The sequence below is a fragment of the Bos mutus genome, chromosome 9 (genome assembly GCF_027580195.1).
Source record: "Bos mutus isolate GX-2022 chromosome 9, NWIPB_WYAK_1.1, whole genome shotgun sequence".
NCBI lineage: Eukaryota > Metazoa > Chordata > Mammalia > Artiodactyla > Bovidae > Bos > Bos mutus.
The window spans coordinates 9,446,115-9,469,239 of NC_091625.1; the positions used below are offsets into that span (position 1 = coordinate 9,446,115).

Genomic DNA, 23,125 nt, shown 5'->3' on the forward strand with positions numbered 1-23,125 from the left:
AGAAATGGAAAACAAAATGGTGTCACTCCTGAAATGACCTCCAGTGGGATCCTCATTTATGCTGAATTTTATTTTAAAACCAGTCATTCTGTCTCCCACTCCCTTACATTTACTATCTCTTGAGCAACATCAAACTGAGTGTAACCAGGGATTGAAACCACGCCTTATGCAGCCTCCAAGCCTCAATTCCAAGCACAGGGCCCGGCACACAAAGAGCTCTGACTCTGTGCTGGTTGAATTTAATAAAACTGAGCACTGCTGCCTTCAGGGCTCAGTCTCCCAGCCTTGGACCTCCTCGCCATTCTCTTCCCTCTGCGGTCTTGAATCCCTCATATGCACAGCTGTCTCTGACACCATATTCCTGACAGCTTGTACTTCCAGACTTCGTATTTTCTAGACAGAAGTATCTAAGATAGACTTAGATATTTTCTAAAATATCCATCCATATATGAAGCATCCAGGGGAATCACATCCTCTGATAATGATGCTATTATTTCTAATTATTTAGGCAGCCACAACAAGCATGAATTTCACATGAGTAATATGTTTCAATGGTAAATGGGGAGTTTTCAAGGCACTCTTTGAAAAATTACTTCTATTTGAACATTATAATATGTGGATCAATGTGGGAAATAAATGTTATGCTTGAAGATACCAAAGTAATCAAAAAGTTATTTCATTATCAAGAGACCTAGAGATTTGATGAATTTTTTTAAAGGCATCTCTATAAGATGTTGAGCTCTGAGCTAAAAATGTGGGGGGAAAGCCAGCAAACTCTTCACCTCTGAAAATAGACTTATAATGGAAAAGATGAAATATGGCAAAGGAAGCAGTGCAAATAGAAAACAAAGAGGAAAAACACAGATTAATAGCAAGAACAAAAAAGGAATGAAGAACAAATAGGAAAAAAAAAAAAAACCAGCAGCCTGAGAATCCAGTTCTCCTCTGGCTAGAAATAACACAAGTCTGGTGGACTGTGCAACGTGGAAAAAGCCTCGCCAGGGAAGCAGGTGGGTGATAATATGGCTTGTATTTCATTAGACATAAAACCAGTTGTGAAGAAAGTGGCGTGATGCCGAGGTCTAAACACCAAATACTTAGATTTGCTGCTGTTACATGAGATACAGTTTCCATCAATGGGAACAGAGAGGGAGTTATTTCCACTGGTAAATGCCACCTGCAAACAGATGTATGTGTTTTACACCATACATTCAAATTGCTCTGAAATTTTCTACTCATAGTCAGAATTCTTATTATAGCAGATAAGCCATAATCTCTTTGTGATGTATATTATGTGGGCCTCTTTGTGTGTTTCTATTTGTTAATTGAAATATTAACAAATAGAAACTAAACTGAAAAATTTCACAATGGCAGAATTTTACCTAAAGACAGACTATAAATCACTTCACATTTACTTACTGGAAATCCACGAGGTCCTGGCACACCAGGTTCTCCCTAAAAATAAAAATAGCTCCATTGTACTTAGCTTTTTTAGCATGAGTATGTAAGTATGCAAACTGCATAAATATTAAAATCATTAAAACACTCCATCTTACTGTTTGAACGCAATTTAATTCAACTGTTATAAAACATGATTTTGGTTGAACAAGTATATTTCAGCCACTTCACAACTAACCTGTTAACTGATTTGGAAACACTACAATAAAATTATGCTTCAGCATTTAATTGATACGAGCAATTAATACCAGGTGGCTAACTTACTTTTTGTCCTCTTGGTCCAACAGAGCCAGGGGATCCATCAGGACCTGTTAATCCCTAACAAAGCAAGATGATATTAGAACTAATACAACATCCTTAGGCAAGCCACTCAGTGGATAATTCCATTTTATTTAGTAATTACACACAGGATAGTTTACCTACATATGGTGCAAGTCTTTATAAAGAAAAACCTTTCTATATTCCTATTCAAAGGTAATGTCTGACATGACATCTGACTGTTACAGTTACTTTCTTTTAATAAATTGTATCCTGTTCATAACTTCCCACTAAATGCACTGTTTATCACAGGATTCAATAATTTAGTATTTTTGTCTCTGCTTTGGAAAAATGGGAAATAATAATTACAATGTTCTAATAGGTAAGGCTAATGGGACAACTCCAATACTTTGGCCCCAATGCGAAAAGCTGACTCATTTGAAAAGACCCTGATGCTGGGAAAGATTGAAGGCAGGAGGAGAAGGGGACGGCAGAGGATGAGGTGGTTGGATGGCATCACTGACACAATGGACGTGAGTTTGAGTAAACTCTGGGAGTTGGTGATGGACAGGGAAGGCTGACGTGCTGCGCAGTCCATGGGGTCGCAAAGAGTCAGCCACGACTGAGCGACAGAACTGAACTGAACTGAATGGGACAACAGGACTTGGCTCTGCCATTAGCCATGTTATGCATCTCTTGATTTCATTTATAAAGCAAAATGCTTTATATATGTATGTCTCTGTAGCTCTCAATAACATCTTGAGAGTTAAAATGTTCCTTCAATAGTGATTAAAACTAATCAATCTCATTGTTGCCTTTTAGCCACCTAAAGCCCCTCAGTTATCTCCTAGCAATGACAACTGCTTATGGAAAACATTAACTTTTAAAGTTGAATCATTTGAGAGCATGTTTCTAGGTTATCTCTTTTAGTGAAATAGCTACAATTAAATATACATTTTCATGTGTGCCACTCAGTAGGTAGACTCTAAGTACATTACTGTAAAACACATTTATAACATCACATGTAATGCTAAAGTAGTTATTCAAGCATCACTTCCAACCATTGTTGCTTTCCCCACCAGTACTCATTTTATCATCATCCTAATATAAAATACATATCAAACCATGATAATACTACATGTATATCTTAATTTCCACATTGGATGAAGACACATTTTTATCTTTTTAGTTTTTCCTTTATTTTAGATGTTGTCATTTATAATACAATATTGAAATTATACCCTACAAAATACAATTATATGTACCTATATATGTAAATATATACATACATTATGCACATACATATATACACATGTATATAGAAATAACTTGTAAAATCTATTAGCAAGATTTTGAAAAAAATTAAAATGATATTGAGGAATTCCTTGAAAATATGAAAGTCTGACTTAAAAATGAATCACCAAAGTGCGTATTTAATCTGTCAGTCTGCATAAATATCAATAAAATGCATTCATGTAACTCATATAGAAAACTATTTCACCAGCCACCATTTTTACATTTCTGTGCATCAATTAATTTCCTTCATAACTCCAAAGACTGAATCAAAGCAAATAGAAAAGAGTGAGTTGACAAAATTAATTATTGGAAATTTACCAAAGAAGAAAGCTATTAAACACATGTGGAAGGATTTTTGACAGACTTTGATTTTCAGTCTCTCTAGTACAATTACAATGCTCTAACTTGGGAACAGGCCTTAACATCTTAGTTGCTGAGCACTTGTGGTACTGGAACACTGGCTTCTGTATGTGAGCAAATAAACCATACCCCAGGAGCTCTCTGTAAACACATGTGGCACAAGGGCTTTATAAACCTCAGGGCAGGTCTGACTAAAGGGACTTCCAATGCCCACTTCACGCATATACCCTCCAAGACCCGTCCTGGTCAGTTCCCACACACACTGCCAACTAACCACCTTTAATCAGGGGCTAAAACCACTGGCAAAGTTGGAGGGCAGTAGCTACTACATACCCACTCCAGTATTCTTGCCTGGAGAACCCCAGGGACAGAGGAGCCTACTGGGCTGCCCTCTCTGGGGTCACACAGAGTCAGACACGACTGAGGTGACTTAGCAGCAGCAGCAGCAGCTACTACATAAGGCAGAACTTCCGCTACATAATAAAGAAGCAGAGTGGCTGGATAACCTGGAGGCTGCTTCCAGATACTCCTTGTCTCAACTGTCTTCCATAAGACATGGTAGATCAGATCAGATCAGATCAGTCGCTCAGTCGTGTCCGACTCTTTGTGACCCCATGAATCGCAGCACGCCAGACATGGTAAACCACATCTAATCACAAGGAGGCTGTGAGTTAATGAAAATGTATTCTGGCGTCCAATCTAGTGAATTCTGTTGTGGCACAGCCATGCATTAAGGCATAGGCTCTGTGAGGACAGGACTCCATGTCCATTACAATCTGAGCACACTGCCCGAGCATCTAACACATGCAGCACAGAAGATTACAGAAGGCTACTGAACAGGAGATGTGGGCTAGCCTACTGGGTGGAGGGATTTCACACCTGTCGCTCCACATCATCTTTATTTTTAGTTCAAATCCCAGCTCTGCCACTTAGTACAAGGCCACTGTAGGCAAGTTACTCAACTGCATAGAGCCTCAGTTTCCTAATCTGTGAAACGGGTATAATGTTAATGTCTACCTCACATGGCAACTTTGAAGATTCACTGGGATAGTGTACACAGAGTGTTTACAACCATGCCTGGAACAGCAGATGCTAAGTAAATGTTAGCTTTTCTTATAATTATCATTATTATGTAGTCAGATTATCCTAGAAGCTAATGAAGTAACATTTCCTGCTCTCTGGGAGCTTAAAATTTCATTCAGAAGAGATTCTGCAAAAAAAAAAAAAAAAACCAAGCAAAAAATCTGGGTATTAACCACAGGCACTGTGCTTCACAGCCCCCTCACATTTCTCTGATGCCTAACTATTTCCCCTTACACTGCCTTTCAGAATAACTTCTTTATTACTCACTATCCTAATCATATAACATCACAGATAATAGTTGTATACATTCAGAGGATGTTCTAATCTCTCTCCTATAAAACAGCGTAACTTAACTATAATTCATGCACTTAATTCTAATTCCTCTTTTCTGTATCTTAGACAGATGCTATAAGAATGGAAAAGAAATACTCTTTTAGAGCTCTTAGAGCTCACTATGCATGCCACATCATAAGTGCCTGTAAGAGTATAAGTTATTAATGATAACAGCACAGTTGTCCTTTGAGTACAGAGCTTGCAACCAAGCTTGGATTTCTTTAATGTTATGTGTCTATAAGGGAAAAGAATCAACTTAAACTAAAGAAAAGAAGAGTTTTATATATATATGTATGTAAGTCTCTCACAACTTCCATTTACAAACATATGCATAAAACTCCAATTTGCAGTCATTCTTATCTGTCAAAGAAATGACAGAGAAATATATTGCCAGTGGCAGAAAAAATTGCTTTCATATGAATGTTTGTGAAGATAAGGTTTTATACAGGATAAAATTAAAGCCCAGTGTATTCTGAAATTTCCCACTGCTGCTTGGCAAAGCAAGCAACCCTCACTATTAATTTCCTTCCAGCATTCCACCACTCAGTTCAGGAGACCCAAGCCATAATCCTACAAGACTAGCTGCCATGACTCATTTACCTTTTCTGTCAAAAATCCACTTAATTCAGGATAATAACCTTTAAGCTGTATTCTTTTCAGATTCTTCCAAACAAACCATCTGATTAACCATTTGTTAACATTACCAAAAAATGCAGCATGTTTGTGACTGCACTTTAAAAAAAGTTCTACACAAATGCAAATTAGTATAGTTAATTTTTTGCTTAGTTCTAAAAAATGTCTAAAATACTGGCACATGCATGAACTTCTTACTTTTTTTCACTCCTTCCTTTTTCTTTTTCTTTTTCTGTTGCTTTTCTCTGCCATCCCAGAAAATTGATTAAATGCCCTTATCAGTTTCTCCCTGAGGATCTTACAGAGCCAAAGTTCTATGATATAAGAAACCTTACTATTTTACACCTTTTAACTTTGGAAATCTTCTTTGGAAATGGAAATCTTTGCTATGATACTGCAGTTAAAAAAAAAAGTACTTGCAATTATTAGTTACATTGTACTTCTAAAGATTTTGAAGAATTTTCTTTTTTATCCTATTTCTGTTTAAGGGTGGAAACTATAAAGTAAAACCAGACATTGTCTTTATGATTTTATGGTACTAGAGGAAGAAGAATTTGTTGAGCCTGCTACAAAAGCACCATGAAACCCAGACACAGACAAGTCTAGTCCTTTGTCTGAAATTATTCAACTCAATCGTAAGACAAGACTTCAGGTCATTCATTTATGTTTCAACCATGCCAAAAATTAATAATAATAATAATAAAGTCATTTAATCATCCATTTTCTTTTCACATAAAACAAGGTCCAAGGTTGAAAGGAATGCAGAAATAAACCTAACCTACTGGTTTATTTGCATTCATCAGACTTTTTTATTTGGATGCGACAGTTCCAACTAATTCACGGTGTTTCAAAGAGATGTTTGATAGCAAACAAGTTGTATAATTTCCGTTCATATTTTGCAAATATTAGGCTGATATTCAGTTTGCGTTATCCAAACATTAATCCCTAGCGACCTCATGCACTGTCACTTTGCCTACATAGGAAGTTCAAACTAGGATCTTTTAAGTATACAACAAAGTCAGTCTCCTAAAGCAATGAATTGTTGCTGCTGTTGCTGTTTAGTCCCTAGCATAGACAAATATCCCCATTACACTAATCTTGATAAAGAAAGCACATCTTAATAACCACTAACATCTAGCTATTTTTCTTTTTCTCAAAATGAAGACTCTGTCTTAAACTCTATCTAGCCAAAAGTTCTCAGAATCTATAATCATAGGTTTTCAAGGGCTTTGATTTAGAAAAGTCTTCAGTTTGGGGAAATCATATAAGTTGGTAACTTGAAGAACCCAGCACTGTCTGTTTTCTGAGAGCAGAGGTCCGGGTATCACTTTACTTTGTATCCCAGCTGGAAAGTCAAGGAGTGGCCCTCAGTAAACTCTCAACAGTCCAGTGTAGGGAGAGAGGAGATGAGAGCCCTGAAGTCCTTTTCCCTGAAGAAATGTTAACTAGTATCGGGTTTACCACACAGCTCAGCATCTGAGCTTGTCTCCCATAGCGGGAGGCAGGTGTGTGACTGGGTATGTTGGGTGGGGGGCGGCTGCTGGTTCCCAGGCTTCAAGCAACCCTAGTCAGCTTGTTTCTGTCAGTGACTGTGAACCAAGGAAAGGCAGGAGGAAAGACAGAGAGCTAGGTTTGGTTTTTTGGTTTTTTACTTACATTCTAGAAACCATCAAGTCCGAGTCTTCTGAGCTGGATTTCTCTAGATTTTTTTTTTTTTTTAAATTGGAGGCTAATTACAATACTGCAGCTTTTTTTGCCATCCAGTGACATGAATCAACCGTGGGTGCACATGTGTCCGCGTGCCCCGTGTCCAGTGTAGGACCAGCCCCGCCCCACACTCCCGCCCCGGGCAGGCTCTCCCCCAGTCTGTCTTTCTCTGGTCTCTTCCTCGGGGTTTAGGGGGACTCTGTCCCTCCCCTGCCTGCAGGCCCTTTCCCTAAACTCACTTAGTGGGTGCCGGGGAAAGGACAAGAGTGAAGACCCAGCACCCCCCAATGGGGTGAGTGGGGAGTGGCCTTTGAGAGGCAGAAACGGGTACCCACCGCTGCTCCCAGAGCAGAGAGGAGGACAGGCCAGTGCCGCCGGTCCTCGGGGCCCCTCCACGCTCCGCAGACCCTCGCGCAGAAACCGCGTCTCAGCGCCCAGCCCGTGGGCACCGCCAGGATCAGAGCCAGTCTCGCCTTAGCTTGGACCACACCCGCCTGCACGCTGCACTCTCTCTCTCTCTCTCTCTCTCTCTCACACACACACGCGCGCGCGCACACACACACACACACACACACACTGGGCCTGGCTTCACGCCCCCAGCACCCACTACTCACGTCGGCACCCGGTGTGCCAGGCTTGCCTGGAGCTCCTGGTTTCCCCGGCTCTCCAGGGGGACCCTGGCAGGGAGGGGGAGAGGAGGGGGGAGAAAAGGAAGAGAAAATGGGGCAAAGTTGAGCCTCATCGGGTGCAGTGTAGTCTGCAGACCACATTGGAAGGAAAGAAGTGGAGAGCCAAAGCGCTGATGTACTTACCGGGGGGCCCGGGGGACCCTTCGGACCGCGATCACCCTGGAAGGCAAGAGGGAAAGCAGGGCAGTGGGTGAGTGGAGGGTGCTGGGGCCCCTCCGGGACAGGGACAGGACAGGTAGTACGGAGCTGTGATCAACCGCCCGGGGCCACGGGACGCAGGACCGCCTCCCTCCGCAGTCCTCAGGCGTCTAGGCCCCACTCCCAGCCCTCATCCACGTCCCATCCCGCCTCTGGGTAGGGGGCTTCGGGCCCTCTCGAAAAACCCACCCGGGCCGCTGGGAGAGGAGCAGGGGCTGGAGGTGGACACTTACGTCGATGCCGTCGATGCCCGGGACTCCAGGGGGACCCGGCGGCCCCGGAGGACCCTGCTCACCTGGGGGGCCCCTCTGACAAAAGAGCACACGCGGGTTAGGGGGTCACCGGGAGCAAGCACAAGAAGGTGGGCCCGAGCCCGCCGCCTCCCCGCAAAGACAGTGCTTCGTGGAGGCCGGGTTCAAGCCCAGCGTAACACACGGAGACCAGATTTCCAAGGAACCGCGGTTGCTTCCCCTCCTCGAGGTTCTGAACGAGGCTGACAGTGAGGTGAGAGCAGAATCTGGGCCCCCAGAGTGGGGTCCTCCCGTCTACGGAGCTTTAACCCAACGGGTTTTGTGGGGAAGAGGGGGCCTCTTACTCATGGGGTTGGATCATGAAGATGGTGATCACTGAATTACTGAGTTTAATCAGGAAATGCAGGTCAGCCTTTTGGATAAAGTGAGGCAGCTCAGAACCGAGGCGCGCCACCCCAGATCAACTCCAGGATGGTTTTGTAGATCTGTCTGCGTTCAGAAGAAAACTGGGGGGCCCTCTTAGGGAGAGACAGGCGAGGCCGAGAAACCCGGCGAGGGCCTGGCCTCTCTTCAGATCCTCCTCTTGAAAGAGGTCTATGCACCTCGCTTCAGAAAGACGCCAAATTTCAGGCCGACCCCGGGTTGTGACCCCTTTTATCGGTTGCAAATAGCTCCGCTTTGATGGCGCTCGACGGAAGGCTGGCCTCTAAAAGTTTGGACGCGTTTTAGGAAACGTGGGAATTTTAGTTTTTTTCTCTTCTGAATTGGGGGAAAAAAAGGCTTCTTTCATCTGGAAATCTTGGTTTTTCTAAACTCCCGGTGACCAGACAGGTTACAATGGGGTCTTTGTAAGTGAAACCTCAAACGGCTCCGCCCCGCTCCGCCCCCTGCCCGGTGCAGCCGAAATTCCGAGGTGAGCCCGGGCCGCCGAGTCCACGCAGGCGGGATGCGGGGTTGCCTGGGATTGCGCCTTCCCCGGGCCGGGCCGCCCGGGACCAGGGGCGGGGAGGGGAGGGAGGGAGGAGGGAAGCACGGCTGAAAATTAAAGCCCCGGCCTCCATCCTCCTCGGGCCTCTAGGGCCCGAGCCTGCAGTGTGGGGCCCGGTCGGTGAGGGGGCGCCCGTTCTCGGACCTTCGGGGTGTCCCCTCGGGCCCCTGCCTCCCACCTTGCTCGCTGCAGGTGCGTGGCCCGAGGATATACGGAGCCGCGCGGCCCGCGGGATGCTCCGCATCTCCGCGCGCTTCCCCCGACGGAGGCACCCCCGCCTCGCCCTGCGAGCACTTGGAAAACGCCAGGGCTTCTTGCCCCGGGCTTACCTGGTCGATGGTCTGAAGGAAAGAAGAGAAGAGGGGGGAGACAGTGAGAAGGCGGCCCCCCTAAACCCGCGCACAACTTACTTGAGCCGCGCACAAGCAGAGCCCCGACAGCAGCAGTCGCAGCCCGAGGGCCCCATGGCGCGACGCCGCCCAAGCCATGCCCGCCGAGCGCGCAGTGGCGCTTGTCCCCGCCAAGAGCGCCCCGGGAGCCGGGGATGCGAGGGGGCGCCGGCCCAGGAGGCGTGAGTTCCTCCTGTTTATGAACGGCCCCGGAGAGGGTCCCGGGGATTGGAGGAGAGCTGGCAGGCCAAAGGACGGATAGAATGACAACAGTCCCCCTTAACCCTTTCCCCGCCTCCGCCCCACCCGTCCCTGGGGACCTCTCGAGGTTCCCAGAGTCTTCTCAGGTGGCCTGTGTGCCACCGAGGGCTTGAGTAGTCGACCGGCATTTTCCTGGAGAGAGGCTGGGGGGTGAGGGGTCCGGGGGCTGGGGAGGGTCGTAAGCCACCCAAGCTGGATCCATACCCCTTCCGCCGCCCTCCTCCCCCGCGCAAGTGGTTTCTACCCGCCAGACTGTGGGTGGGACCCGCGCTTCTTCAATATCTGGCCTGTGCAGCAAAAGCCTGAACTCTTAGACAAACAGTGAAGACGGGGAGAGTTTGCGGCGGTGTAGAGAGGTAAGCTGGCTGCAAGTGGCCTTTGCAGGTAGTCTAGGGACTCACCGTGATCCTGGCTGGCAGCTCATTGCAAGTTTCTCTCCTGGGTCGCAGGGGGTCACAATGGATCAGCATCCATTGAAGTTCAAACTGGAGGAAGACAGCAGCCAGTCAGTTAGGTCTCTTTGGAGAACAAAAGTGGGTCATTTAAAAGGGAGATGCGATGGTAAATGTGGTCCAACTGTTGAGTCAGGTCATCAATTCATCTCAGCGGACTAGGACTCTTGTTCCTTTTCTTTTTTTTTTTTTTTCTTTTTCTTGTTCCTTGAATACAGTTTTTCCAGGAGGAATGGGCTGGAAATCCTTCCCACGTTTCTCCCATCATTGGATGTCGATGACTTAGCTCTGCATTGCTCCAGCAGAGCCCTAGGCAGGAAACCCACCAGGGATATTTACTTCCTATTTCTGTTCCCACCACAACCATCAAGAGGTAGATTCTATTAAAATGAGTCTCAGAGAGAAGCGGTAACTGTTCTAGGCACAAGCCAATAAATGTCAGAGTCTGGATGGGAACCGAGGCCTACTGAACTTCACAGAGGACATGTTCAATAAGATTTCTCTCAGGAAAAGATTAGAAACAGACAGCAAAGAGGTGGCACCAGGAATGAAATAGAAAAAGGGAACTTGGTCCCTGGGAGAATATACATGATAGATATTGGCCATGGGGTGTCTCTGCCTAAAATGCAAATAAGATCTAGAAGTGGGAGGAATGAGAGAAATCTAAGACTCAGAGAAAAAACAAGAAAATAAAAAATACTTGAACTTTGCATAATACTTACATTTTCATTGGTTGAAGAGAGATAAATTTCCTAGACAACTAAAAGTCAGGTGTCCTGAGAGCTTCTTACATTTTAGCAGGTGCTAAGGGAGAGAGAAAAGTAGGATAGGAAAGAAATAGAAAAAAAGGAAGAATGGCCAGGTCTGAATCTGAAAGCCTCAAGCGAGAAGGTATAAAAAGATTGGTGTACCCAAGGGAAGTTTGAAAAGAATGAAAGATGAACTCCCTTCCCTTCTACCCACAGAGGAAGGGAAAGTTAAACAAAAGGAGGCTTTTCATTTTATAAAGGGGTGAAAATAAGACATGAAGCTTTGACGTTCCCACGCTTATGCCCCTTCTCACATGATTCTAATTGCCCTGGAGTTCTCCTCTTCCTGTTTTTCTTGTTTCCCTCAACCCTCCCATGCCTTTTCTCCAGAAAATGTGGACAACTAGGAAAATGAATTAATTGGGATGAAAAGAAAGCTAAATCAAGACATATTTTGAGATGGAAAGGTATCTAAAAATTGTATGAAAACGATGACAGATCAGCATACACAGTTGTGTATTCTTGATGTGAATTATTTTACAATAGCATATTGACATCCTACAAAGGAACTGTGTTCCAAACCACACAGTATCCTGCAGCTAAGGAATCACTTTAATTAAACACTTTATTTTTAATCAGAATAGTCTTGTTTGCTTGGGAGGGATTTTATTTTGGTTCTGTTCTAAACTGCAGTGGAAGCTTTAAAAGGAAGATAAAAGAAAGAATGGCCCAGCCTTTCCCTTAATGATTGCTAAACATGAGGCACCACCTCCAACAGCTCTTGGAGGCCAGCCATATATGGGTAAAGGGGCTCAGAGAGGTTAAATCATTTGCCACAGGTCACATAGCTAGTAAATGTCAGAACTGGAATTCCAAATGTGCCTGACTTGAAAATAAGGTCAGCCTCCCGGGAGAACACATCCTATCTCCAGAATGAAGTATGATTTTTCAAGCAGGTAACCCCAGCACTTAGTGATTGAACATTTGCATTAAAGATGAATAGAAAAGACAGATCTAGAAATAAAAACTGCATGAATTTGTTTCCAACAGGTACTAGAAAACTTCAGAACTAGACTAAGAAATTTCCATAAGACAAAAAAATTCCCTATTTGCATGCTTCTTATAGAAATATATCCAGAAACAAAATTTCTGCTGTTGCTCCTCAAATTAGTGGCTGCTTCTATAGGCAGTTACATATTCACGTGTATGACAAAATATGACATATAAGAAACATGATTTTTCTTCCTTAATGACCAGATAAGTATTTTACCAAAATAAGAAAAGGTGTCTCCCCATCCCTAACTCTCAAAATAGAAGAGACCACTCATACTATGTTATTCACTAAGTCCTTCGGAAATTGATACCAAACCAGCATTCACTGTATGCATGTGATATTTTGATTCTCAAAAATAATTCATACCTTAAACACCTTGAGAAAGTTTAATTATATGACTAACCAAGAAATCTATATCCTTTATACAGATAGTTCATTTAAGTTACTTCTTGCAAATGCAAAATAATTCATTAAGCTATTTTCTCAGAAGTGTAATCCTCTCTGGATAAATGGGTACAGCTGTGTAAGTATGCCCGGGGCAGTTGTGATACAGGATAAAAGGGAATGAAATGGACTTCATCTGTGAATACAGGCAGGTTGTGACAGAGTGCCAGCCAGGTCAGAGGTTTCTGAACACATCTCTGCTTCCACATAACCACCACCTACGCACTATACAATAACTGTTTGGGGGCATGCAATATTAATTCCAATTTCCATGTTAATTATTTTGAAGGCGGATTGGCAGAGTGTCCTGGTAAAAGTCACTTTCATTATACATCTAAAATGTTGATTTCCACACATCTCATTTTCAAACCTGCAATCATTCTTCTCTTTGAATACCCATGGATGAAATATGTGTGATAAATATTTTAATTTAGTCTTTTACTTTTGAAGTCCCAGTAGAAGCCAAGCACTAAAGAAATATTCTAGAGAAACCACAGATATTTTCCTTTCCACAATGGAAATACAGTATGTGACACTTGAGAAAAAATTCTAGAAGAGAAATAAAAAGTAAAATGTTTTTTATAAATCTGTTAAGCAGAACATAAAGTGCCCTAGGCCAACCTATCTTTCTCAACATAAAATTTTTCTGCATTGTTTCAAGAGAAATAATTGTGTGAGTGTAAGCTACCTTACACCAGCCCAAATTCATCATTACCCAATTCTTTTCCATAAAAGGTGTAATTCGATCCCCTAAGCTAGAGTAGGGTCCAGAGGACAACACATTAAAACATGGAATTTTGGCCCCAACTCTTAACTCTTATTAGGGCTAGAGATTTTTACTTATTTTTCTAGGCTATCAATAAATATTAATAAAGTACTTAGGCCTTTCATAAAAATTAAATAAAAACTAATAGCAGACAACTATCTTTTCCTCCTGAAAGAGAATTCTAATGACAAACTATGGGACTTAGCTCAATATTAAGGAGAATGGAACAAGGCTTAATTTTTTTTGCAAACTGAATTATTGAATTTTATATACAATGCCTAAAACCTAGCTCTTCAAAGATAAATTCTTAAATATGAGATATGTTTCATTTGTCTGCTGCTGCTGCTGCTAAGTCGCTTCAGCCGTGTCTGACTCTGTGCGACCCCATAGACGGCAGCCCACCAGGCTCCCCTGTCCCTGGGATTCTCCAGGCAAGAACACTGGAGTGGGTTGCCATTTCCTTCTCCAATGCATGAAAGTGAAACGTGAAAGTGAAGTCGCTCAGTCGTGTCCGACTCTTCGCGACCCCATGGACTGCAGCCTACCAGGCTCCTCTGTCTACAGGATTTTCCAGGCAAGAGTACTGGAGTGGGTTGCCATTTCCTTCTAGACAGTACAAAAAAGGTTTGGAAAAATTACTTGAATTCACAGATTTCATGCTTCTTTTTAGTTAATGAAGAAATGTTGGTTTCTGCCATCATAAGGGAACTCCTCTAGGTGAAGCTTCCTGGCAACTGAGCAGGAGGCTCTGAGTTGCCACGAAATTGAAAATCCCCCTAAATCTATGTAGACTAGGCCATGCAGTTCCAGACATAGTGCTGGAATGTGGTTAAATATGTTTTACATTTGCTCATTTTTAACTCAACATATCTTCATATAACACATTCATATGCTTCACATTCTTCACCATGGAAGACACCAAAATGTTTAGTCTGTAGGACACTAAGCTGAAAAATGCTTTGACAATACATACAAAGATGAGAAAGATATATTTCTGGCTAAAGCCATCAACAAGGGGGATCATATAATCTGGAATACTTGAGTAGGGACCTAAAGAGCATGTAAGGTTTTCCTAAGCAGAGATCAGGAAGGTGAAGGAGGTGACCATAAGTAGGCACAAGGAAAGTTACGCAGAGAGAAGGGACAGACTCGCTGTAGCAAAGAATTTTCCCCCTTGAATTCTAAGGAAAATAATTTGAATATTATTGAATAGATAATTACAGGATTGTCATCAAAGATTTTTTGCTACAGGGATGAGATGAGGGAAGTGAAGTCGCTCAGTCATGTCCGACTCTTTGCGACCCCATGGACTGTAGCCTGCAAGGCTCCTCTGTCCTTGGGATTTTTCAGGCAATAGTACTGGAGTGGATTGCCATAGACGGGCATTTGAGGGAGATGATGTGGTAATAAATGCTGGTCCTTTGAGGCATAAGGCAGTTACCGTAGCAGAATAACAAGAAGAGTTACACTCTGAGTTCTGGCGAGGATCCTGCGTATCCTCCTCTTGTGCCACATGCCCCTTCAGCTACCATCTTGTTTCCTTCTCCCCTTCATACAGAGCTCGAAAGAGTGGTCTATGTTCATTGCTTCCAATTCCTCTCCCTTCCATTCTCTCTTTAACCCTTTCTGACTGGGCTTTCACTCCCAATACTCCAGTGGATCTTTTCTCAAGATCAGCTCCATTGGTTTCTAAATCCAGTGGCTAACTCTAAGTCCTCATCTTATTTGACCCATCTACAGCATTTGAGTGAATTAACCTTTCCATTCTCCCTGGAATACTATTTTCCACCAACTTTCCAAGTAGCACAATATCCTGGCTCTCTCCTCCACCATGGGCTGCTCGTATTGGTCTCTTTGACAGAATCATCCTCACCTCAGTAAATTCTAAATGTTGGTTGTTTTGGGCCTCAACTTTAGAGTCTCTCTATTACACTCAACTCTCATTTGGTCCATGGCTTTAAATACATATAAACTTACAGCCCCCATAATTCTATTCCCAGCTGGACCTATCTCTTGAACTCCAGAACATATCTAACTACCTGCTCAGCATCTTCACTAAGGTATCAATCTCCTTATCAAACTTAGATATTCCAAATCAACACCTGATATTCTCACTAATACCTGCTCTTTCCCCACGGTTTTTAATGTCTCTATAAATGGAGACTCTATGCTTCCAATTACACCAAAAATATTGGAATTGTTCATGATTCTTTCTCTCTTACACATAAAATTTCATTTGCTTTACTCGAAAAATATTATATCAGGATCTGATCACTTTGCACCACCTCCATCACTACAGGCTTGTTCTAACCCCAGACCATCCCTGCCAGAACTACTGTAGTAGTCTCTTAACAGCTCCTCTTAGTAAACAAAATTGACAAATCTCTAACCAGGCTCACAAAGAAGAAAAGAAAGAAGACATAATTAAACAAAAAAGAAATGAAAAAGGAGACATAACAACCAATAACACAGAAATTCTAAAAGTTGTAAGAGTATTCTATGAACAGTTATTACCAACAAATTGAATCTAGAAGAAATGGACAAGTTCTAAAAACATAAAGCCTGACAAGACTAGGTCAAGAAGAAACAGATCATTTGAACAGATCTATCACTAGAAGTGAAATAGACTCTATAATAATAAAATACTCCAAGCAAACAAAAATCCAAGACCAGATGGCTTCACTGGGGAACCCTACCAAACATACAAAGAAGAACTTATACCTTCTCAAACTGTTCCAAGAAGTTAAAGAGGAGAGAACACTCCCAACCTCATTCTATGAGGCCACCATCACCCTGATACAAAACCAGACAAAGATGCTACCAAAAAAGGAAATTACAGGCCATTTTTTGATGAATATATTTACAAAAACAAAATATTTTGTTTTCCTCAACAAAATATTAAAAAATCAAGTCCAACAATACATAAAAAAAATCATATGCCATGATCAAGTTGGATTTGTTCTAGGGTCACAAGGATGAGTCAACATACACAAATCAATCAATGCAATGCACTACATTAACAAAACAAAGGATTAAAATAACACAATCATCTCAATAGAAGCAGAAAAGGCATTTGACAAAATTAAGCATCCATTCATGAAAAAAATGTTTCAAATTTGGTACAGAGGGAACATATCTCAACATAATAAAGGCCATTTATGACAAGCTCACAGCCAACATAATACTCAAAAGCGCAAAGTTGAAAGCCTTCCTGTTGAATTCAGGAGCAAGTCAAGGATGACCACTCTCATGACTTCTATTCAACATATTACTGGAAGCCCTAGCCACAGCAATCAGACTAGAAAAAGAAATAAAAGGTATCTGAATAGGAAAGGAAGAAGCAAAACTGTCACTAGCTGCAGGGGACATGATACTCTGTATGCTGCTGCTGCTGCTGCTAAGTCACTTCAGTCATGTCCGACTCTGTGCGACCCCATAGATGGCAGCCCACCAGGCTCCCCCGTCCCTGGGATTCTCCAGGCAAGAACACTGGAGTAGGTTGCCATTTCCTTCTCCAATGCATGAAGTGAAAAGTGAAAGTGAAGTCACTCAGTTGTGTCCGACTCTAGCGACCCCATGGACTGCAGCCTACCAGGCTCCTCCGTCCATGGGATTTTCCAGGCAACAGTACTGGAGTGGGGTGCCATTGCCTTCTCCGGATACTCTATATAGAGAACCCTAAAGTCTCTACACAAAATCTATTAGAGTTAAGAAATGAATTCAGCAAGATAACAGGATATAAATTAATATACAGAAATCTTTTGTTTTTTACATTAATAATAAAATGTCTGAAAGAGGAAGTAAAAAAAATCCTGTTTAAAATTGCATCAAAAGGAAAAATACCCAAGAATAAACTTAAACCAAGAAGGTGAAAGAGCTATACTCTTAAAATTATAAAACACTGATAAGGAAATTGAAGGTCATACAAAGAAATGGAAAGATATCCCAAGCTCTTGGATTGGAAGAATTAATATTGTTAAAATAGCCATACTACCCAAAGCAATCCACAGGTTTAATGCAATCCCTATCAAAATACCCATGACATTGTTCATGGAACTAAAACAAATAATCCTAAAATTTATACAGAACCATAAAAGACACAGAATTGCTAAGTCAGTCTTGAAAATAGAAAATAGAAAATAGAACAAAGTTGGAGATATAACCCATCCAGACTTCAGACTATATTACAAAGCTACAATCAAAACGGCGTTGTATTGGCACAAAGACAAACACATAGCTCAGTGTAACAGAATAGTGAGCCTGGAAATAAACCAGTCAATAAGCTGTTAATCTACAACAAAGAATGTAAGAATGCGGTGGAGAAAGCACAGTATTTTCAACAAGCAGTGCTGGGAAAGTTGGACAGCCACATAAGCATCAATGAAATTAGAATATTCCCTCATACCATATACAAAAAACTTAAGATAGTTTAAAGACCTAAATATAATACCTGAAACCATAACATGGTTTCTCTAGAAGAGAAAATAAGCAAAATATTCTTTGACAAAAATCATAACAATATTTGCTTAGATCAGCCTCCCAAGGCAAAAGAAATAAAGGCAAAAGAAAACAAATGGGACCTAATCAAACTTACAAGCTTTTGCACAGAAAGAAAACCACCAACATAAAATGAAAAGACAAACTAGAAATTGGGAAAGAACATTGGCAAAGACTGCAACTTACAAGAGATTAATATCCAAAATATACAAACAGCTCATGTAACTCGATATGGAAAAAACAAGCAATCCAATCAAACAATGAGTTGGTCTACTCAGGTCTAACATTTTTCCAAAGAAAACACACAGATGGCCAACAGGCACAGGAAAAGATGCTCAATGCCACTAATTATTCAGATCAGATTAGATCAGATCAGTCGCTCTTGTCCGACTCTTTGCAACCCCATGAATCGCAGCACGCCAGGCCTCCCTGTCCATCACCAACTCCCAGAGTTCACTCAGACTCATGTCCATTGAGCCAATGATGCCATCCAGCCATCTCATCCTCTGTTGTCCCCTTCTCCTCTTGCCCCCAATCCCTCCCAGCATCAGAGTCTTTTCTAATGAGTCAACTCTTTGTATGAGGTGGCCAAAGTACTGGAGTTTCAGCTTTAGCATCATTCCCTCCAAAGAAATCCCAGGGCTGATCTCCTTCACAATGGACTGGTTGGATCTCCTTGCAGTCCAAGGGACTCTCAAGAGTCTTCTCCAACACCACAGTTCAAAAGCATCAATTCTTTGGTGCTCAGCCTTCTTCACAGTCCAACTCTCACATCCATACATGACCACAGGAAAAACCATAGCCTTGACTAGATGAATCTTTGTTGGCAAAGTAATGTCTCTGCTTTTGAATATGCTATCTAGGTTGGTCATAACTTTCCTTCCAAGGAGTAAGCATCTTTTAATTTCATGGCTGCAGTCACCATCTGCAGTGATTTTGGAGCCCAGAAAAATAAAGTCTGACACTAATTATTAGGGAAATGCAAATCAAAACTGCAATTAGATATCACTTCACACTGGTCAGACTGACCATCACCAACCAAAAAGTCTACAAGTAATATATGCTGGATAGGGTGTGCAGAAAAGAGAATTCTTCTACATTGTTGGTAGGAATGTAAAGTGGCTCAATCACTAAGAAAAACAGTATGGAGTTTCCTTTGAAAAAGCAAAAATAGACCTACCATATGATCCAGCAATCCCACTCCTGGGTATATACGCAGAAAAAAAATGTAAAGCCAATGTTCCTAGCAGCACTATTTACAATAGCCAAGATGTGGAAACAATTCAAGTGCCCATCAACAGACAATTGACTTAAGAAGATGTGGTACACACACACACACAATAGAATTTTAGCCACAAAAAAAGAATAAGATTTTGCATTTGTATCAATGTGGATGGGCCTACAGAATGTTATGCTTTAGAAGTAAGTCAGACAGAGAAAGACAAATATAGCTTTTATGTGGAATCTAAAAAATAATACAAGTGAAAGTGAAAGTTGCTCAGTTGTGTCCAACTCTTTGCAGCCCCATGGACTATACAGTCCATGGAATTCTCCAGGCCAGAATACTGGAGCGGGTAGCCTGTCCCTTCTCCAGCGAATCTCCCCAACCCAGGAATCAAACTGGGGTCTCTTGCATTGCAGGTGGATTCTTTACCAACTGAGCTATCAGGGAAGCCCACAAACTACTATACATAAAGTAGATAAGCAACAAGGATTTACTGTATAGCACAGGGAATTACATCCAACATCTCATAATAACCTATAGAGGAAAAAAGACTATCGCAAAAAAGACTGACTCATTATACTGCACCCTTGAAACTAATGCAATATAGCAAATCAACAATACTTCAAAAAAAGGATCTCCTCCTAAGAAGCCCCTAAATGCCCTGTCCTTTTCTCCCCCTACAATACGTTGTCAAAATTCAGCCAAAGAGATGTTTTAAAAAGAAGAAAACACGTTGTTTATCTATTTGAAATCATCTGCCAGCTCTCCATCTCACACGTGGCCAGAAAGCCGGCGTGTTGACCTGCTCCCCACTCTCGTGTCTGGTCCCTCTCCAGCCTCAGGGCCGGCTTCTCTGCATCTCATCCCAGACACACTGGTGTCCAGGCTTGCTTCAGACAGAGAGGAGAACACCAACACCAGGTTTTTAGCTCATTCCCTCTTCTTGAAATCCTCCTTCCCTACACCACATATACATGCTCACTCCCCCAGCTCCTTCAGGTTTCTACTAAATGTTTTGGGGTTTTTTTCCCTCAGGAGGTCCTCTCTCCAAGCACTCCAATTTTCTTCTTTTTTCTCCATAGCATCTATGACCACCTGGTGATAATATAAATCTCCTCATTTACTCACCTATCTCTGTCTCCTCTCCCTAGGATGAGTGCAAGCACCACTGTAGCTTCAATTTCTGTCTGTAACTTAGCAGATGTTTAATAAGTAGTTGTTGAATATTAAATGTACACATAGATATTGATAAAAAATGAAGAAAGAATTGATAGTATTTGCCTTCTGGTTTGATTACAGCTTAGGGAAAGCCTCTTCCCCTGCCTGGGTTTCAAGTCTTTCAAGTATAAACTGAGAGGTTTGAACTACATAGACTTAGTTTTGTATATCTTTGAAAGACCAGGATTCTATGGAAACCAGGTTGTAACCTAAGAAACTAACCACACAGAGACTGACATGAAGGGAAGTAAAAATGCCATTGAATTAATCTCTTGCCTTCTAGCCACCCGGAAGACATGACAAAGATTTCTGTATGTTCTTAGCCTGTATACATTTTAAGAAAAATAGAAATACTAATAACACTGATTGTTCTCAGTTGCAACAGTCTGGGCATAGCTGAGGCCAATAAAAATTTTCATATTTTCAATTTTCCATTGAAAGCAAGTTTGGCCATCATTTAGGTTTTACTCTAGTTATCCTTAGCACCTGCGCCCATCATGGCTTCTCCTCTGCAAGCAGCTGTTTTTTCTGTGTGTTCCTCTTGTTTCATTGCCACCTAGTGGAAAATCTAGCTGATGTTGTTAATGTGGTCTACAGTGTAGCAGGCTTTATCTCGAAAAACTTGACAGCATTCAAAAATATTCTCATCAAATCACAACACCAAAGAGTTATAAAAAGTATTTTGATGTTGAAGCTGAAACTCCAATACTTTGGTCACCTGACGTGAAGAGCTGACTTATTTGAAAAGACCCTGATGTTTGAAAAGATTGAAGGCGGGAGGAGAAGGGAACAACAGAGAATGAGGTGGCTGGATGGCATCACTGACTCAATGGACATGAGTTTGGGTGGACTCTGGGAGTTGCTGATGGACAGGGAGGCCTGGCGTGCTGCAGTCCATGGGGTTGCAAAGAGTCGGACACGACTGAGCGACTCGACTGAACTGAACTGATGGACATGTACAGGTAACAGTATCATTTCTCTTGTATTTAATACTTTCAATTGAAAGAGGATTTTTAAAAAGTACCTGTCAAAAGCAACATAATAAGAAAACTTAATAGCTTAGATATTTTGTACAGTAGATATCATGCATTTCTTAAATCACTAAAAACATAACTTTCCTATAATATTTTCAAACACCAGAAATGATATTAATCACAACCTCATAGTTTATCTTTCCCATGTTATCATTCATGAAGCTCTGTTTGTTTTTACAGTTGGGAAGTTAGTATGATTTAATTCTGTGGGGTAGAGAGAAGGATGTGGCTTCTGCATCACGAGTTTTGCTAATCATATTTTCTCTGAATTTAACAAAAGTAACATAGTGCAACCCATTTGAAATATACTTTTAAAAGCATTGTATCTGTCTGATTAATCATATTTTCTGCATTGGTTTATTCAAAACATGCATAAAATAAAGGATTTGAATCATGTATTTATAAAGCCATATATACTTTCATCCTTTGGGCTTTCATCATTTGGGCTTTCAAATAAGCCCAAACCCCTAGTGCACATCCTGAAAAGGTAGAAAAGCTAACTTTGTTTTCTAATAGAGCTGTGCCAAATAACTCTCCTGGGCAATCTTGCTGACAAGAAACAATAAAGAACCTGCCATAAAATCACATGCTTTTATGGTATGATGCCAGGAAACTGAGCTTTGCAGCGAAATAAATGGCACCAACCTAAAATATGGGCACAAAGGCAAATAGAAAATATGGAATTTATTGCTATGAAATCAAACTAACCATGTATTATAGCAGTACATTGGGAAAAATATAAACGCTCTGAGCCCACTAAATAACCATGAATGATGTGAAGGCGTTTGAGTTGTTGTGCATGTGAGCAGCTGTCTTGAAACCTCCTGAAATTGGTTCCCTTTTCCAATTTAGAAAAGAGAAAGAGACAAAAGTTGGGCTAGATTGGGAGAAATCACAAACAAGAGCAATATAAACGAGTCTCTTAGCTTCAGCGCTCCATCAAATGTCATTTTCCACTGCATTTTCATTATGCAGTTCCAAGGGCTACCTTTTGACATCAATTAATACCTTTAGAAGGAATGTTTGCTTTTCTAAAGAAAATCAAGTGCTGATCCTGAAAAAAGTATTCAATTCATGTAGAGTGTCAAAGATTAGAAGGAATCCAATTTCATGAAGAAAAATGCAAAAATACTCTGCAACTTGTCGCTTTCATGCTATTGGCACATTTCATTTTAATTTAAAATTTCTCACAAGTAATACTGAATATTTGCTGTCTCCAATCAAGAGGGAAGTGCCCCAGCAGTTCATGTCTCCTACCCCTCCGAATACTCAGATAGCACCATTCACCACTGCAAGTCTTCCAAGGGACCAGTAATTGCCAGCAACTTCAGATTACAGCCTAAGGGGGCAGATCACAGACCACAAACTAAAATAAAAACAAGAGTATAGGGACAACTCATTTGGGTTTGTCTGGAGACTCGCATGAGTATTTGACTATTAGTCTAGAAAAGTGAGGAGGAGTGAGGGGAAATCAATGAAGCTAGAAAAGAGGAGAGTTCATAAACACAGAAATTCCCATATGAGAGTCCCTTTCCCTAGAACACTGGATTTATCTCATCCTGGATAAGTCTGTTCACCCCCGAATTCCTCTCACAGGCCCCTCCCCTAGGAAACAGCCATGGACTTGACTCCTGTGCCTGCCTGCCCTAATGTGAGTGAGGAGACTGTCCCTTCGTCCACTTTCCTGGTCCTAGTCGGGTTCCATTATCATTGCTCACCCGTCTCAGCCACTCAGCCCTCAGGACCTGGGAGAAGGAGACCTGTGGCTTGCAGCTCGTGCGC

At 41.8% G+C, this 23,125-nt stretch overlaps 1 protein-coding gene across 1 annotated transcript in view; it reads right to left on the reverse strand.

The window, feature by feature from the left end:
• The window catches only part of COL9A1 (collagen type IX alpha 1 chain), a 90,128-nt gene that overhangs the window by 55,467 nt on the left and 11,536 nt on the right, over positions 1-23,125 (reverse strand). The window contains 6 exon segments of the mRNA XM_070377099.1: positions 1,420-1,455; positions 1,723-1,776; positions 7,743-7,805; positions 7,941-7,976; positions 8,249-8,328; positions 10,290-10,389. Coding sequence (XP_070233200.1) covers positions 1,420-1,455; positions 1,723-1,776; positions 7,743-7,805; positions 7,941-7,976; positions 8,249-8,328; positions 10,290-10,389 — 369 coding nt within the window.